Here is an 18,891-nt window from a genome sequence, read left to right as displayed (position 1 = left end):
GTATTATGTAGAAGGGAAGACCTTTTTGGATTAATTGAATTAAATTCACTTCTACAAATCTCACAAGGCGTGTTTTTATTGCTTTTTAGATTTTCCATGCTTCTGTGTCATGCTATCTGATGTGATTTTAGCAAAGGAATTAACAGCAGTAATAATAATTTTAACTTCTTAAAACAAGAGCTAGATCATTTTGTGTGTGAGATCCAAAGTAACTTGCATGGTTTTCCATTAACTCTGCCTGGAAAAAAGAGGAATTAGTTTTGCCAATTCTGGTAATGCAAGGCTCTGTCGTTCAAAGGTTAATACCTCAAATATTTTCGTTTAAGATATTTTCTCTTTCAAAATGAAAATGACCACAAAGATGTTCATGAGGAACATGGTATTTCCTATGTATTAATCTGTGGCATAGTGCTTAGCATGTTGTCTGCGTTACTTTAGGTTTGGTGTCAAAATAAGCAGTTGAAGGAACATAGTATTAGTAAAAGTCAGATGCTTGTTGGAAGGTGATTCTCTGCATAGCAGGCTTTTGAGTTGGCTGGCTAAAGCATAGAGCAGTTCAGAGCTGTAGAGAACTGTAGAGGCTTTTAAAGGATCTTGATTAGAAGTCAGTGCTACTTCTGTATTGCATGAAATCTAAACATCAAAAAGTGGGAAGATGTGTGTCCCATTATCAGCTGCCCAATGCTTTCTTGCTACTGTGAGGACAGATTGCACTGATCCTCTTCTTGACTTCAACTGCTTGACTAAAAGTTCCAGACTTGCCCTGTTGTTTTTTGCAATTGTAGCGTAGCCTGTAATACACCTGAGTATATCCTTTCTTATTTACTTAATAATGTATTATTTCTGCTTTTCTTCCATTTGCATTGGAAATGCAATGACAAAAAATACAGAATATGATCCTAAATTTCATTAATTGTAATTCTTTCTCATTACTGTTTTTTTTCTTTATATATTAGGAGGCTAAACAGTACCCAAGGTGAAATCAGAGTTGGACCCAGCCATCAGGTAAGGGATTTTGTTCGTATTCTATTAACCAGAGGGCATGCTTTTGCCACTTGATCTGTTCAGAGGACAGTTATTTAAAATTATATGCATTCAAATACAGTGAGTTTTTTAGATTCATCATGAGTTCTTTAGAATTCCTTAGCTCAGTTAATGAGATTTTCTATGTCAAATGTTGATATGTTAATGATTTTTACTAGCAGAAGTGCTATTGACTTAATTCTAGAATAAGATTGAAGGAATATGAGTAACTACTGGAAATGAAGGAAAAATCTCAGCTATTATTGGGCACATTCTGGAGTTAAAAATGAATGCATTCTCAGCTGGCTTTCACCAAACAATGTTTTTAATAAACTATAAAAAATTAATTTGGTGGTGTTACCCAGTTATATTGAAAGTAGATCTTTTAATTTTAATTTGCATAGTAAAATTGTCAAGTTGATAGTATGTTGCTTATAACAGTCCTTTTCGTGAATCTATGTATTTAAACAAAATGGAGTTCCATTAGAAGTGATTAAAAAAGACAGCTGTTTTCCAAGAACGATGTTATAAAATTAGAAGGATGAGGAAACTTTAAACCTGAGAAAGGTTTCTTTCTTGTACAGCAACTGTGTTGAGATATACATATACATTTATGTATGTATTTATCTTTTAACACAGGATACAGTGCTTTTAAGCGTGTTTGTTAATGTAGCTGTCATTAATGCAGAATTCACTGTAAACCTGCTCTCCCTTTTATGTTTGTCTCTGAGCATGCTCTGGCTGGTGTCATGTCTGTGGCTTTGCATTGCCTTCTTGACTTGTGTTTACACTTGAAGTCTGCACATCTTCTTATTTTTGTATGTTAAATGAGTTTGGCCAACTGTGGTACTTCAGCATAAAAGTCAGGGGCCATTGTGTATTTAGTAATTCAACAGCTGTCTTAAGAATTATAATTATTCTTTCTAAATACCCTCTTCCTGTGTTGCTATGTGCCAACATCACTAACACGCTCTTCCTCTACCATGCAAGAGGTTAGCTGGTCCTCACCCTTTTTACCTGCATAACTTTCATACAAAGCAGTTTAAATTCTTTTAGCTAGGAGGCAGGGTAATTCTGGGTGATGATTGAAATATCCCTTTTGCCCATAGTCTACAGAAGTCATGTTATAATTATGGTATCTTATTTGTATTTCCCAGGAAGTTTTTTATGCAGGCTTTGTCTTTGCTTTCTGATGCTGTAGAGAGGATAAGTTTTGATTTTAAAGATAGGGAGACCTCAGTTGTATTGTTTGTTTGACTGTGAGAAGCAATAAGAACTGTAAGTTCTTAAGACCAGTCATTTGGATTATTAAATTAGAAATTGAGAAAGCATGCTTAATATGTTCAAACACTGGGAAGCAGAATAAGGTTAAGAGTCTAGATGCTAGTTTGTTCCTGGTATGTTAGTTCTAACTTGAGGGAAATCCTTCATAAGCATTGAAAATAATCTATCCTTACAGAGCTTTAACATACAACTTACTCTGGTTTATAAGGCCAGATCTGTCACTAGGAACTGAGTGCTCTCCTTTACCTGTGGAATTGACTTTGTACTGTCCAAGTGCTGGATTTTTGCATCCAAGTGGTGAATATTCATTCAGACTCTTTTTAAAATCTTGTTTAATAACTAGTGAAAGTATACGGAACCTATGTAACATTCTTAAGGATGTTTTGAATTTAGAGGAAAAAAACTCCTTGGCAATTAAACCTGTAGTATTCTTTTCACTAGTCATAATAAGAGTACTGTAAATGATACCTTCAAAACAGCTTTCATCTCAAATTGTCATTTAATATTTTGGCAGGTATTAGTCACCTGTGCTGTAAGGTATAATTACCAGATGCATTTATAGATGGAAAAAAAAAAAGTGGGAAGAAGGTCCACTGATTTAGAATAATGTTAATTTTTGCTTGCTTAATGTTTTAAACTGGCATTGTTCTTTCACTCATTTGCTGAGCATCTATGTTTCTGACAAATGTCATCGCTAAGAGGATATATTCTCATCCTGTTAATTAGTACAAGGTATAATCTTAAGATATATCAATGTTTGCCACGGTAGGAAGTCAGATTGAAGATGATATTTGCCGCTTCCCGTTCTGTAGTCTGATTCATTCTGTGGAAAGTGTAAAAATAGTCTCCTCTACACGTTGGGCTTTAACTCAGGGAATGTATACACTTTGCTCCACCCACCTTATTGAGAATAAAGTATACGTAGCAGAATCCAGAAACAACCCTGAGATCCCAATAGTGGTTTCTAATTCATATCTGTTGCCTTGATTTTCCTTAAATTGTACATGTTACAGATGCTAGAGGACTGTTGGGGTTCTTTTGATACTTAGTGCACAGCTACCTCAAACTACTGCTTGTATCATAATAGCAAGTAGGGATACAAGTGAAGATAAACGTTTTGTAGAATTGCAGTTGCTCTCAAAATTCACATGCATAGGAGGAGGAGAGTGTATCTCTACTAAACGTTCTCGTATGAAAACTTTTGGCTAACAAATTAATGACCGGAGGTGTTCAAGAGGAAGTTGATCTTAGGAGTAACTCTAGTAATTAAGCATGTTCCTAGGGTACATAAGGATGAACATTAATTTGTGAAAGCACCCTGCTTGCTAGAATGCATAGCTCTCATAGAAATCTCATCTTGGTATAATGCTTGCTTATCCTTTTTCAGAAGAGAAGTTCAATGACATATCCATTTTCCCAGGCAAGAAGTAAAATAAAGTACAGATTAAAGAGCAGAACATGAAAGACATCTGAACCTGTGACTTGTAATTACTGGTTATGTATAAATGTTGCCTCTCAAATATGTTTAGTGTTGTAAGTATAGGAGGTAATTATAGGTCTTAAAAACTGTTTCCAAAGAGGCTCTCAGCTATCTCACCCCATAGCAGTAGATGACTAAAGAAGCTAATTGGGTCTCTGGATACAGTGTAATACTTACTTCGTGGCAGAGTTCATTTCACTGAGCCATCTCACTTTCAGGAAATTTCTCTGTTTCTCTTTTAGAGTTTTAATGATTTACTGAGGTCTTAATTTTAAACTTAGTGTCAAATGTGTAGGGTTTTTTACTGATTTAAAATGGTATATATATGGTAGCCACATTCTTGCCTTCTTTCATGTTAGTATGTTATATGAGTATGTTTTAGCCTGGCAAGCAGGAGTTGTAACAGCATCTTTTTGACAAATGAAAGCTAATTGTCTATTTGAGGGTAAATTGTCCAACGATGTTTGATTTCTGTACAATGGAGGACAACATATGCAGTACGAAATGGTTTACTTTCAAGCTGTAATATTTATGCAGACATGCTTGCACTTGGTCTATATGCAGAAGGGCTTCACTGGTGGTGGACTGAGAGGTGAAGTTAACCCTGCGTAATTGCCGGAAGATGAACTGCCCTTCTAAAAGAAGGAATGCTGGATAAAATGAGTAGATTGGGGCTTGATGACCCAGTTTCCTCAGACTTCTGAAACTTGGATCAAATAGCTTCACCACCTGTTGTCTGAATATCTTCCACCTATGAGATCATAATATTCCAGAGAATTTATAAACTTCGTTATTAATAACACTTGTGCATCCTCCTAACATTGTTAACAACTGTAATGTCTGTATGAACTCTTCATTTTTTTCCAGGCTAAGCTTCCTGATCTGCAGCCATTTCCTTCCCCAGATGGTGACACAGTGACACAGCATGAAGAACTTGTGTGGATGCCAGGAGTCAATGACTGTGACTTACTTATGTACCTTAGGGCAGCAAGGTAATTTCAGCCAAGACACTAGCAGTGTCTTTAGAATGCTGTGGTGGAAATGTGGACTGCCATGCATGCACAGTTGGCTACGGTCACTCCTTTCTATTCTGTCTTCCTGTAGCATGGATGTCAACCGGATAAGCTGAAATGTTTAGTTTGAGACAAGTATGCTCTGATTTGATGTTGGGCCAACACAGAATCTTTCCATTGGTTGTGGCTTTTGGATTTAAAGTGCAAAGCCAGCAGAATGTGCTAGCATGATAGAAAGAGTGTTGGATGTGTACCATGTAACAAGGGAAGTAACTGCTCTGAGTGAATAGCCATGTTAGCATAGGATTCCTTCAGAGACTAAATGTTTTTTGAATGAGCTCTAGTTTGCATTTCAGTTTCATACAGATCTCTGGTATGCCTGGTAGATTAATCAGATGCACTGGTGGGCCTCATAATAATTCAGAGTGCGAGTAAATTACTTGTAGTTTGCAAGAATTCAGAGATGTGGGGAATCTGCAATTTAAGTCAATTTTCTGACATAATGAAACTAAGATTATAACAACAGGTTTGCTCTCTGTGGTGAGGCTCTGTCCTCATGTGTGGAGGTTATATCTTCCATAATCCTGATCAGGCTTTGGTACTACTGCAGTGCAGATTTTTAATTGATGAAATCCACTTAGATTGGATTTTAATTTTGAATTAATTATTCCATATGCTGAGGTGACTCAGGTTTGCATAACAAATAGCAGTGTTTGTGGTGCCTTGTTTTACTTGTTTCCACATATCGCAAGGCCCTGAAATTTGTGATTTAAGGTGTAAATGTACTACTTGTGTATTGCATGATGTGTGCATCAAACAGTAGCTGAAGAATTTAAACTTTTTTTCCCCTCAAACTATAAAGGAGCATGGCAGCTTTTGCAGGCATGTGTGATGGAGGATCCACAGAAGATGGTTGTGTTGCAGCTTCCCGTGACGACACTACGCTTAATGCACTCAATACAGTAAGTATATAGAACTACTGTGTGGAAGAACAGACTTTCCATTTATTTCTGGACTACTTAAAACATATAGTGCATAAAATATTTAGCAGGTAAAATAGATTTTGGGATCACAATATGAGTATGATAGTAGCCTGGATATCATTACTTCCTTTCAAATACCAACTGGTTTTCAAAAACCTTCAGTGATAAACTTTTGGGTAGTGCCTTTAAGATGACAGCTAGTGAATGTTCTATATGGGAAGCTGCTCAGGTCAAGCACACCAGCTGGAGTTGTTACATATTCAGCTGACACCTGACCTGGCCGTTGATCCTTTCATTCAGTCCAGCTAGCTTCTAGCTGTAGGAAAACAGTAGTTATTTCCTAGAAGAAAAGTTCATAATGCCATCAGATGTATAGTGTCATGTATGTGGTAATGACTGTCTGGAATTTGTCGCACTCATGATCCAGTCTTCATTATCATTTATATTTGGATGCACGTATGTCCAGTTATCTCTTGCATAATCATAATGTGTGTAAATAAAGCATTACTGAGTAGTTACGTAGATGTGAGTACGTTGAGATGCTCACACAGTTTCAGTGCAGCCACAACAGTTAACTGTTTTGGGGAGGATGGGGGGCACTAACATCAGTAAATCATGATACATGAAATGTTTTTTTAAGATCAAGCTGAAGAAGCTTGTCTGTTATTCCATATTTTTGGTAATATAGTAAAATCTATGGTTGGTTGTGTTCCCAGAGCCCTGTCTGCAGCTTTTGGAGAATTGTGGTGGTAGTGACTCTAAGCTGACCTTTGTGTGTCTTCATTGTTTCCTTCCTGAAATATAATAAAAGGAATTATGTGTAAATGGTCATATGTTACTCTGAAGAAACGCATAGATCTGCTGACTCTACCAATAAACAATTTTCATTCTTCCTCTTTTTATGTCACCTTTTATCCATAAAACATATCGTGGGGGTATGAACAGTTGAGTTCTGTCCTGTCATTTTCATGGTTATTGGCTACATTCTAATCACGTGCACTTGTGAAAGCTGTGGAAGGGATAGGATGTGCCCTTTGCTGCATGAGTTTCTAGCTAAATCTGTAATATGTTTTAGGGGCAGTCGCAACAGAAATGTAGAGGCCCCGTGGACAGCTGGTAGGGCTGGAAGCTGGGAGCAACTTCAGTTGAGCATGTTTTTGTGAAACTGCCAAGGCGGGATGCAGTGTGTAGCTTCAGATTTAATTTTTAAAGCTCTCCTCTCCTAAAAGTAGTTTTAAGCATATTCTGCCTCAGTGTCCAGCACTGTAACTATCTACAGTGACTCATACATTCTTTGCTCACAGTGCTTGAGGCTCAAGTAATGTGTTTTCATTCAGTAAAAATAAAACTACTAGTGATACCAACAAATAACAACTTAGTATGTTGTACTCCTGCAAGCTGGCTAATGTTAAGTATCACCTAATGACCACAATATTATGTCTGCCTCTGCTTGCTATGCTTTAATTATTTACAGTTGCATAGTTTGTAACCATTTATTTATAAAATTCTTGAAAGCTTGTAGATGGCTGTGATACATATCAGAAACTGAGTGTTAATCACTGCAACAGAGAACAGATTATGTTTGTTTAGAGGAAGTATCCTAAGCATGTTGTTGTTTGGTGGTTTTATTAAAGTGAGAAGAACTGACTTTTTCAAATTAATCACATTAAATATGCTTAACTGATTCTTTACTGTCAGTAAAGCATCTCATTGCATGAAGCTTTTAAATACTTCAGAATGTTAAAAAGAAGCTCAATCTGTATAAGTTGTAGAACTGGTTTGTAACTGGTCAAGTCCATGATTAGGTATGCGTGACATATCTACACTAAAGTTAAAATGCCTGTATTCTTAACATGAAAAATGTTCCTTATGTAACATTAGCTTACCAAAACCACTCACATTGTTGGTTTTTTTTATTTCCACTTCTATTTGATTACCTGTGTTTCATAGAGTGCATCAATTTTTGTCCTGTTTCCTGCAACAGACTGGAGTAGAATAGGATTAAGATCTAAAATGTGCCCCCGTAATACCTACTAAATAAACAGCAACAGAACTTTCATTCTTATTCTGCAAAATTGTTTAAATATAGTCTATACACTCACATGTGTAACCAGCTGAAATCCAAGATCAAATTCTGTACCCAAATTAAATGCTTCCTTGTTCTCACTTTTACATCTGCCAAGTGAAGTGTTATTTCTCAGTGCTTCATAGTGCACTTCAGAACTGAGGTGAATGTATAAATCTTAGTCCTTTGGTTCCTTTCCTAAAGATAGCCAGTGTGTTAAAGATTTTTATACTGTTTGATAAGAATTGCAGTTCAGTCTGTATTGCACATCCACTTCAGTTTCTTACCTGTTTTACATTTTATTTCCTTCCTTTCTCTTGAGATGGATGACATCTGATTCTGGTGGCTTACCACTCTAGAGTTTTCTAAGTTGTTCCCTAACATCTGTCTTAGAGACTCAAATCTCTGTTAAGGCCAATAATCATCAAAGAGCTTTTGGAATTGGAATTTCTTTCCCCTTGTCATCTATAATAAAAGACTAATGCAGAAAACTCATTTAACTTCACTGCTTCACTATCTACTTTAATTACCCCCTTAATCACTTGGGAGTCTAAGGAGCCTGTAGTTGCACTTGTAGACTTCTTGCTTCTGAGACTTAGATTAGTCCCAAAATATTTTGTTTCTGTTCTTCTGATTCTTTTCTCTTTGTATTTCTAGTGCACATCTATTTTAGAAAATGACTGCTGATTAATTTTCTGAATGGGGGAGAGTTTCACACTTCTGAAATAAAAGCGCTATACAAACTCTTAATTTATCCTCTTAAGAATCTTTGTGTGTGTGTTTGTGTAATGTTTTTGACTGCTGTTGTCATGACTTCCCCTTCCCCTCAATATCACATAATAATGTATAGCAGTAAGACTTACCCTGTGGTATCCTTGTAATCATCTCATTAACTTCAGCTTTGCTGAAGTTTCTCTTTTGTAGGTGTTGTGGTGCAAGTCCTCTGTTCCTCTCTGGGCTAGTTTTCAACTCTGTATTGACACAGCGTAGTTCCCATTAAATAGCATGGACTGTTGTACTTCCAAGAAAATACAATCTGCAAGGTTTGACCTTAATGACTCTTGAAAGGTCCTTAGGCTTCTGTGATGTTTGATTTAGTCATGCTTCAAAAATCTACTCTGTGTACTAATAGTGTTCATTGCAATTTTTAGAAACCAGTGAAGATACTTTCCTTGTTCACTTTGAATTTTTCTAGAAAAGTGTTTTCTTATGAATAATAGTTCTGTCAGGTGGGATATTTTAAGAAACTTTGACTTATTTCTGAGAGCCTACTTTTTTGACTAACTTAAAACAGTTTAGGTAGGTAACTTGTTGTCCTGACAAAATGGTGCCCTTTTTATCTTTGTTCACCATCTATTTAAAACATATCAGATTTATCTGATAAATAATTTGTGAGAATCTTGCCCTGCACTAAGTTGTGTTTTTGTTTAGAAATTATCATATGCAACCTAGAAGATTAATGTAAAAAAAAAATTGATATGGTAGGATTTCTTATTATGGAAATCCAATAAACTTCAGAGCAGCACTTCATATAAATCAGTCTTGACAAGCTCCTTTGCTAGTGTTTTATTTATGTAATAACAGATGCTGTAGCCCCCAGAATGATTTATTGTTGATTATACCAGATAGAAATGAAGATCATGGAAGGCACAATGCAACATATATATCAGCTCAGTGAAACGATTATTCACTTAATGTTCCAGGTAAATTTCAACTCCTGTTCCTTTGTTTGGCTATTGGGATTTGCTGCCACATTTGTCATTGTAACCCTTAGGAAGGAAATAAAGTTTTCATTTGGAGTTTGTTGCCCTCTTGATGACTGCTGGTTGTCACGCTGAGAGGTATGGAGGGGACATATTAGTTCCTGAAAGTCTTTCACCATGATATTTTTAGATAGAGAGGGTCTTTTTTGTTACACGACAGTAGAACAGGTAGCTGAATTTGGCTGACTTTCTAAAACTAGCTGTTTTTTGTGCTTTGTTTAAATATTCACGAACAAAGGTTGTTTGCATTAGACCTGAAAATATTAGTCATGTGAAACAAAAACATGCATATTCAGTATTTTTATTTTTCCAGTTTCATAATTGAACCATAATCCGTGAAGCCATTTGTATTGGTGAAATGGTAGATGATGGAAACATTTTAATTTTTTTATAGCTACTCAGTTCCTCCTATCTTGTGATCTGGAGAACCACATTGCTTTGAGGCAGAACTCTTCCTTATAAGTGAAAAGGGAAATGGAAATGCTAATTTGAGTTACTCCCAAACCTTGTTTTGGGTCACTGTGGACAACATTATTGCATTCTGAGAGCCAGCATGGTTGATGTGAAAGTTTTATAATTAATACTCGCTAGTAATGCACTTTGCCTTTTTAGCACTTTTGGGCTTTGAGTGTGGATAGGCATCACTTTTTCATAATCAGAATACCATCAAAAAGCCCCTCAAAACACTATATGTACAAGATACCTGTAGTAAGAAAATCATGTAGGAGAGCCAGGATTTAATCAGCCAGTTGTGGGTGGGGGTTTTTTGCGTGGTTGTTTGTGTGTTTGGGGTGTTTTTGTCCCAAGCTAATGGAAATTTGGAAATCAATTGAAAAACTGTAGAATTCATTCCCTTTCCAAGTCAGCTAGTTTAATTGACTACCTTATTTTGCTTAGCATTCTTTACTTGCAAGTGCAAGCATCTGAGACACTGTTTTGTTCCCTTCTGTAGAAGGAAGAAAAGTCTTGTGGAAGTATCTGTAAAAAATGGCCAGTTGTGGTGCCAATATGTTTTACTTGTGGATAAATTTCTTCTGTAACACATGCAATTGGTGGGTAACTTGGGCCATCTGTAATACTTACGTGGAGCATGGGGAGAAGGAGTTCCAGTTTGTAAATGAAAATAAAGACAACCCTGCACTTAAGGTCTGTGGCAGGATCAAATTCAAGCATGTTCAGACAAGCAGGTGAAACTGTATTTTTGTTTGTTCCTTTGTGTGTCCTTGTTCTCCTGAGTTCCTGTAGAGACTCCAATTCTGGCATTACATTTTGAAAAACTCCTCTTAGACATAGGAAATGCAATACTTGAGTGTTCCTTCGTTGTGGGGCTGAACTTCTCAGAGGTATGATGCCAGTACTTGTTATGGAGAACATCTTTCTTGTCCGTGTCATACTTTTAAGCAAACATACAGTGCCAAAACGTTTAAGCAGATTACTGGACTATGGCTTGCAGTGTGAGACAACTCAGGTTAAGTTTTTTTCCATGCAGTTCCATGCATTGCCCTAGGAGGAAAAAGTATTAGAAAGTAATTTAAGTGTTCTTAAAAGCAGAAATGACTGAGTTTTGCCTTTATTAACTCTCAGATCAGGAAGCATTAAAGATCAGGTTAACAAAGAATACCAGAAAACTTCCAGACATCATCTGAAAAGCCAAGTTTTAAAATTATACTTCAGCCCTGGGAAGGCTCATTTTGATGGCATATGGATCACTGGAGTAATTTTTGTCTTGCTCCTTAGGAATCTAAAGGAGTTTTTGCCTTCAAATGTAATAGGATGAGCCCTTCTCTTAATATCCAGAGCCATGTAAATCACTCGTGCAATTTAAATTCAGAGTAGTAACTGTACTGTGAGTCTGTAATTTCCTTCAGGTTAGTTTACACTAATGCATCAGTAGTAGTCCCTTTTTGTTGCATTTGTTAGAAATGCCATAAACTCTTACATTATAGAGAGCTTATAGGCAAGTCAATTAAAGGGCAATCATTTTGAAACCTGGTTTTACATGTGAAAAAGTAACATGCAAACTTAGCAAGCAGTAAGTCTCCAGGTCCATCGTCTGTTTTTTTTGAGATGGAAAACAAATATTTACATGTACTTGTATCACAGTGGTAGTTCTTTAAACATGATACACAGAAGGACCTTGTGGAAGCTTGTTACATAGCTTTCTACATGCACACAATAGCTGAAGTTTTATTAGTATGTCTTCATATGAATAACTGTTCTTGTTTTCATAGGTTTCCTCAGTGTTTTTCTTCCTTATCCCACCCTCACAACTCTGTCTACTGTGAGAATTGTATAGGAGGATTTTGGCATGATTGTTGTAGCCTTATTAAGATCGAGGCTGTCTTGGAAATACAGAGAAGTGTTTTGTGGCTTTTTGACAGTATTCTGGTTATGAAAACTTTTTAATGCAACCGCCAAAGTGGTGCTTTTGTGGTTTTCTTCATTTTTCAAAACAAAGCACATACCACCTGTGGGATACTGTAAAGTAACATCATTTCACACGTGCAGTGTGTAGGACAGTTATCGAATAGTTGAATCAGCACAACTGAGGAGGTAGGAACATCTCAAATCATTCTTCCAGTGGAAAGATTTGTGGTGGCTTGCCCTTAGTTAAAACCTAAGGATGTCCTTCTCAAAGCTAACAGGCAAGGAGAAAGACCTTTTCATTTTAAAACCCCACATTTCTGGTAGGCTGGTGATAATTGCAGCTGTATTGGATCCATTAGCACTCTGAATGTGCTTTTATTCATGATACAAGAAATAGAGCTGTGTGAAACAATCGGAGTGAGCTGGTATCGCCTGCTGTGTGCCTTAATATCACGTTCGTTTTAGGCAGAAGCCTATGTCTGTTTCTACACCTAGCTGGTTGTGGCACACAAGCAAAAACTCTGCGTTCAACTCAGAGTTGTTCGCTTTCTCTAAAGAAATGAGAGCTGTTGCCTCTGATGTATCGTTGAAAGAAAGTGTGAGAGTTACTGGTGTCCCAGAATACTGTATTAGGAAGCATTGCAGAAGCTGATTGAGGCGGCGGAGGAGCAAGGGCTTCTTCCGCTGTCCTCATCTCACTTTGCACCATAGTGGTAATGTTAGAACTTCACTGAAATCATGGCTTCATCCTCAGCAGAAAAGTAGGCAAAAACTTTTGAGGCTGTTAGTAAGTCATCATATCTAGAATTTAGGTATGCAAAGGCTGGAAGAATTAATTTTGAAAAGTCTTAATGTGATGAGGGCCTGTTACAAGGATTGGAGCTGGCAAACCCTGCGGATTAGAACTATCAAAATAAGTGTTTAATACTACAACAGTGATTTCAGAGAGCAGAAATGGCTGACAAATAGATTTGGAAAAAAATATGGTCAGAAAGTTCATCCTGCTCTGTGGTAGAAAGCTGATGCCCTAGATCTGATAATCCATGGAAAGATTGTAACATGGTGAATATTGAGCATAAACATAGTTGCTACTGCTGGCAAGTACTGTGGAGTAAGAGTTGGGGTAAATCTTGGTGTAGTTTCTTCCCCTCCCTTCCTCCCATTTCTTTGCCGCTGTCCTCTAGAGCTCTGATTTAGTCTCAGATCTGTTTTAAGATCCTTTTTGTGCTCCATACTAATACAAAGCCAGAAACTCATGACCTCTTTTATACTTCGCTGCTTTTGACCTATGCCTGCTGTTCAGAGCTTCTACAGTTCTTTTCTCAGAGAATTCAGGTCAAGAAGGAGTTAAATTACTACTTTTTTCTCAGTTTTAAAGTTCCATAATAATAATTCTTTCTCAGTGTCCTGCCTTACCCATTGTTCTGATTCAAGAGTAAGTGTGAGCATCACTTATATAAAACAGCAGACCCTAGAAAAGAAACTGGAAATGGCAGTGTGCAAACTCAGTGTGTGACTGAATCTCAGAGTTTTTGGTCATTTTGATGTGCATGTTATTTTTGCTGGGGAAATCAAAGAGCCAGCAACTCTATCCTCGTATGGTAAGAAAATATCACCATTTAAGCTTGCATACTACTACATGGAAGAAAGACAAAACAATCATATGCTAATATTGTATAAATCTCTCTTTACTAATAGCGTTGTTCTGACTTCTCATAACACACTATTACATGGGAACATGTCATTATGAGTGACAAACATGACAGCGTAATATCAGTTTAAGAAAATTCAGTTCTAAAAAGATGTCACCCAGACAAATTACTCCCTGTTTTAACTTGCCCTTATACCAGATTTTCTTGTTCATTAACTACAGACAAGGTTGAAAGCATAAAAATTATTTAAATATATGTTAGCATTTCTTATTATTACTAGTTTTCCTTCTAGATGAGTCTTAATTAACAGCTACTCTCGTGGTTCAAATGAGGTAGCATAGCACTTCAGGGGCCATCATTCTCTGCCTGGGCATGTTGGAAAATGAAGCCACTTCTAGTGCATAAGACAATTTTGCCACTTTGAATTTTTGTTCATCCTTATCCTTACTCTTAGGGGAAAAACTTCAGCACTTTATTTGTAAGATGAGTCAGGAAATCTTTCTAGAGAAACTGTTGAAACGGGCAGATAAAAAGGGCCAAAAATGACCACCGTGGTTACTTTTAAAAATTTTTGGGGAATATGTAAAATACTCTTTTTTTTTTTGAAAGTTTTTTTTAAATGCTATTGCAAGTTTTGCAGGTATTTGGCAAGTTCTTGCCCTGGATGCTTGTGGAGCACTAGCCATGCCTGTTGTGTTGACCCACAAAACCAGCTGGCACAGTTAGCTCCCTCTACTGTTGTGGATTTTGCAACTGTATTTTGAGCTGTTTGGCAGAGCCCTGACAGTACCAGTGTGTGAAAAGTGGATGTAACACAAGCATCTGGCTTTTTAATCTCCATCATTAGCATCTTAGATCACTTTGTAGCAATTAGAGTTACTGAGAAGCTTAAAATAGATTAGAACTGGGGGGAAGAGATGGAAGTTGCCTTTTTTTTTTTTTCCCCCCAAGGCAGTGGGGACTGATTTCTATGTTTTCAAGCTGTCAGATACCACAAATCAGATATTTAAAAAACCAGAACTAGTAGTACTTTTCTCTTGAAGTAGCTAACTGATTTCTGTCACCTTCTGTTTTTTGTTAGTTTCAAATTCTGTTGCAGGCCAAGCTGTGTCAACTAGTTATAAATCAAAACTTCCCAGTTAACTGAGACAGCATGTTGGCAAAACAAGATTGTTCGGCAGAGTCTTTTTGTTGGATAGTTTAGGTTCATGATTGGTTCAAGGTTCTGTTGTCCTTGGGCACCAGAGGGAGCTCAGCAGAGTAGTTTTGTTGTCTGAGAGGGCAGTGTATTTTTTTTCTCTGATCCAGATTGTTTAGTGTGTTGCAGCAGGTGGGGAGGAGGTAGAATTTCAAAGAGGAGGGAGGAAGGAAATTCCTGGAATTAAAGGGCATTTGGGGCTAGTGTCTTGTTGGGTATCGGACATGGTTGATAAAAATCAAATCTTGCCATTTTGGAGGATGAGCACTTTAAAGAATGCTGCAAATGTGAAAATAGATTTTGCTGTTTCACCTAATGATATATTTGCTATGGAGCATATGCCATTTGATAGTAGGGCAAGATGTCCGTTACTATAAAGAGTATCTGCATCAAACCGAAATTTGTCAGCTCTGCTACTGAAAGAAGTGGCCTGAATTACGTTTTGTATTAAATTAGGTGCTTGGATTAGAGTAATTACACCAGAAGACCTAGCTACTCAAGCCACATGGCAGTAATTCTCATTCTGCTTTTCATTTTCCTTGTTGTCTTTTCCTGTCGCTCTCCTCTTTATTTTCTACCCTCTTAAACATGCTACAGTTTTACAGAGAGCTACTGGGTATCTTGACCATTGTCCCCTTCAGTGAGAGGAGCAAATCCTTCATTAACAATTACAATGTTCTTAAGCCTGCATAGATTAAAATAACTGGTGCTTAAATAGGGATGTTATGTAAATATTGACAGTGCAGTATCAGGCAAATACCTTCTTCTTTTACAATTCCGCTGAAGTATCTTGCTTGGCAGCAGTGAAAAATTTCTTTAGACTCATCTGTATTACCTGAGTCTTATAAATGCTCTTGCGATATGGGTAGTATTTACTTCATGTTTGGCAGATCAGGCTTTATATCTTTGTGCCCTGACAAGTGATGTGATTTGTCCATGACCAGTGATCATTTAGTGGAAGAGCCAGCACCTGAACCTGGAGAACTCCTGAATTCCAGTGCTGTCCTATAAATGCTGGACATGACTGCATCCCCACAAAAGTGTGTTCTGGCTGAACAATCCCTTCGGCTTTTATTGGCTTTTCTGGGTAGATTTTTAAAGTAGTTCAGTACTACTTTCTCACTGTATAGTAGCAATTTTTCCTTAGAGAAAAAGACTCTGGAGTCTACCAGTGTTCTTAATGGACTGCAATTATTTAATATTGTAGCATGAATGCAGCCTAACTCAGATGGGCTTTTCAACGGAGATCATAATGACTGTAATTGCAAAAGGATGCCTTGCTGAAGTAGAAGCTGCCAGATGCAATGCCATTCTGATCTAAAAAGGTCACAGTAAAAGGGACATTTAAATTAAGTTATAAATTACAATTGAAGAACAATATTTTGATGAGCAAGACCAGAGATGTCAGAGCTGCAAGATGTAATTCATGGGTTCATTACAGAACAGAGCTGCCTGACAGCTGAGCCATGCCAAAAGGAGAATTTATTTGCAACATCACGCAGACAGAAGATGGCAGCTCTGCTGAGAAGCTGTAGTAGAAACTTGAAACCTTGTGGTAATGTGCAGACTTTATGGTAATAAGGCTTGCCTTTGATCTAGCATTGTTTAATGACTGTTGTAATATAAATGAGGTTTTTGGACACGTGCACATTCAGAATTTTTCTTTAATCTAAAATCCTGTCCAGTGATGCAGAAGTTGCTGTATTTTCTGTTTTAAAGTATAAGTACATTTGTGTTGATTCCTTTTGTTGCAGTTGTATACATACGTAATGTCACAGGGGTTCAAAATTTAGATGGCAGAGTTAATGCTAAAAATGGTGATTCTCTAGATGACAGGATAGTAATCTAGTGTTTATAGCAATATCTTGAAAAGTTCAACCAGAAGTTAATGAAACCATAGGCAGTCATCATTAGCTATTATTTATATGTTTGAGTTGCTTGCCAATAAAGTGCTTATATATATTCAATGACTGAAAGTAATAAGCAGAGAATGAGCCAGATTGAAACACGTAAATTTAACTCTGGCACTTATAAAAAAAATATTTTTCCTTTTTGCTGCATTATCCTACTCCTGGCACTTATAAAAGCTTTTTTTTTTTCCCGCTAGCTAAAAGTAGCATTTTTCAGGAGACTCTAAACCTGTATCAGGTCTCTGGTTTTCACATCTGTCTTCTCTGTTATGTGACTCTTCATGTCTGTGCTTATGGGTTTTGTGATTGTTATTAATTGTAATTACTTGGTCAAAAGTTAATGCTTATTTTCTGTTGCTGATTTGGGACAGTTCTGATGGCCTGTAAACTTCTATTTTTCAGTAACCAGAGTAGTTGCCTGTTAGGCCAGTCCATTCTTTCTGGGCTTGTCTGATTTTTTTTTTTTGCAGATTGAACTGCTTGGGCAATAGGACTGCCAGGGAAAACCACATGTTGTCCTTGAGGCAAAATAAAGACGTCCTCCAAATTACAGAGGCTTTGGCATTACTGCATGTTTTGGGAGGGAGCAAAGAGGGGAAAGAAACAGAAGCACTATTCTCTTCAACACTGTCAAATTTCCTGAGTGAAAAATCTTTTAGGTAGTGGCATGCACAGAAAAAAGCATTTGCAAGGTGAGCTGGCAAAACAAACAGTCCTTTTTTCTTTAAGATGGATCTGTTCCCAGTGCTGGAGTTCAAACAAGGAGAAAAATTAACGTGTACCCAAGTAGAAAAGACAACATCTTATTTTCATGCCTTTAAGTAGGTATTGCATACCACAGGAGTCTTAAAAAAATAAGTTAAAAAAGTGTAAAGTTGGTAGTGTTGTTTGAGTATCGGCATTGAGCACTGGCACTGCAAGTCTAGCTTTCTACTCTTACCACTTGACTTGTGGCTTATGTAAGATGGACGGAGATCATTGTTTCTCTTGCATGGAGGTGCAGTCATGGGAGCTGACACTGATGTAGTCAACAGAGGCAGATTTACAGGCCATTGTTCTGTTGTACATTAGGAAATTTCACCTGGGGAGACAGGTTTAAAAGCAATGGTTTCTACTAAGTGATCTCAGGTAATGCATCTCCCTGACTTACAGCAGTGTGAGGTGCTATTGATGGCTCTGATGTGTTAATGCATCTCTTAGCAGTAGCGCGCAGAGATCAGATAGCTGAAGAAGGGGGGTGGGGAGGAAATAATTTTTTGGAAGTTGAAGCATTGTTTTCTGTGGTTACTCTGCAAAGGTACATGTAGTTATAATTATTGCACAGAGTATCTGTAACTTCCCCGTAGGTGCCGTATAAAAAGCTGAAAATGAATAGAAAACTACTCTGACTTAGCTTTGTTTCTTGTTCCCATTGTATTAGCAAAGCGCTTGTTTTACTGCAGTAACACCCTGTATGCTATTGTTATTTTAGTTGTTGGTAAGGGAAAAAAAATGTTCAGGCCTCCAGTTAAGGGAACATTACTGTTTGTTCTAAAAACACATTGCAGGTAATGATCAGAGGTCTTTGCCCAGTAGTGACCTTTTATTTTTAGAAGTACTTTACTTCAAAAGTCACTCAAGTATAAATAAATTTTGAATGCCCCAATAACTTGGTGGAGGTGGAAGAGCACCTTCGTCAGTTCAAGTTCTGTTCCTACTGATGACAGAAGATTTGAGCCAATTTGTCTGAGTTGTAACCCATAATGTACTGATTTCTTCTTTAACACAGCTGATAACATGTTCATCCCTGTCAGTAGGAGGTATGCAGTATGACTTTTGAGTGGCCTAATTTTCTAGAGGGCTGTGCACTTCTGCTTTTATAGCTAACCTGGTCCTCCGCATTTTTGGACCTCAGACCACCTGTTTGAGGTGTTTAGTAACAATTGTTGATCAAATTGTTTTCTGGAAACTCGGCTCTTCAGGTGTTCCAAAGGAGGCTCAAAATTATATGGAACTGAAATTTCATCAGCAAATGGCAAAAATTAGCTGTTACTTTTAATACCTTGAGGTTCATGTGCAGGGACTTTACTGAAGAAAACAAAGTAATTTCTAGTGTGCTTTGTACTGCAAACGGATTGGCTTTGTGGACTGTCACAATCTGTTCTGTGGCATTC

At 37.2% G+C, this 18,891-nt stretch overlaps 1 protein-coding gene across 3 annotated transcripts in view; it reads left to right on the top strand.

The window, feature by feature from the left end:
• The window catches only part of RERE (arginine-glutamic acid dipeptide repeats), a 256,805-nt gene that overhangs the window by 151,300 nt on the left and 86,614 nt on the right, over nucleotides 1–18,891 (top strand). For all 3 annotated transcript variants that reach the window (XM_050909265.1, XM_050909263.1, XM_050909264.1), the window contains exons 7-9: nucleotides 957–1,005; nucleotides 4,655–4,779; nucleotides 5,663–5,762. In XM_050909265.1, coding sequence (XP_050765222.1) covers nucleotides 957–1,005; nucleotides 4,655–4,779; nucleotides 5,663–5,762 — 274 coding nt within the window. The remainder of the gene's footprint in view (nucleotides 1–956; nucleotides 1,006–4,654; nucleotides 4,780–5,662; nucleotides 5,763–18,891) is intronic.

This window comes from Gymnogyps californianus, chromosome 21, assembly GCF_018139145.2.
Source record: "Gymnogyps californianus isolate 813 chromosome 21, ASM1813914v2, whole genome shotgun sequence".
NCBI classification, from domain to species: domain Eukaryota; kingdom Metazoa; phylum Chordata; class Aves; order Accipitriformes; family Cathartidae; genus Gymnogyps; species Gymnogyps californianus.
The sequence above is the reverse complement of the archived record's forward strand: the minus strand, read 5'-3'. Positions and strand labels throughout refer to the sequence as shown.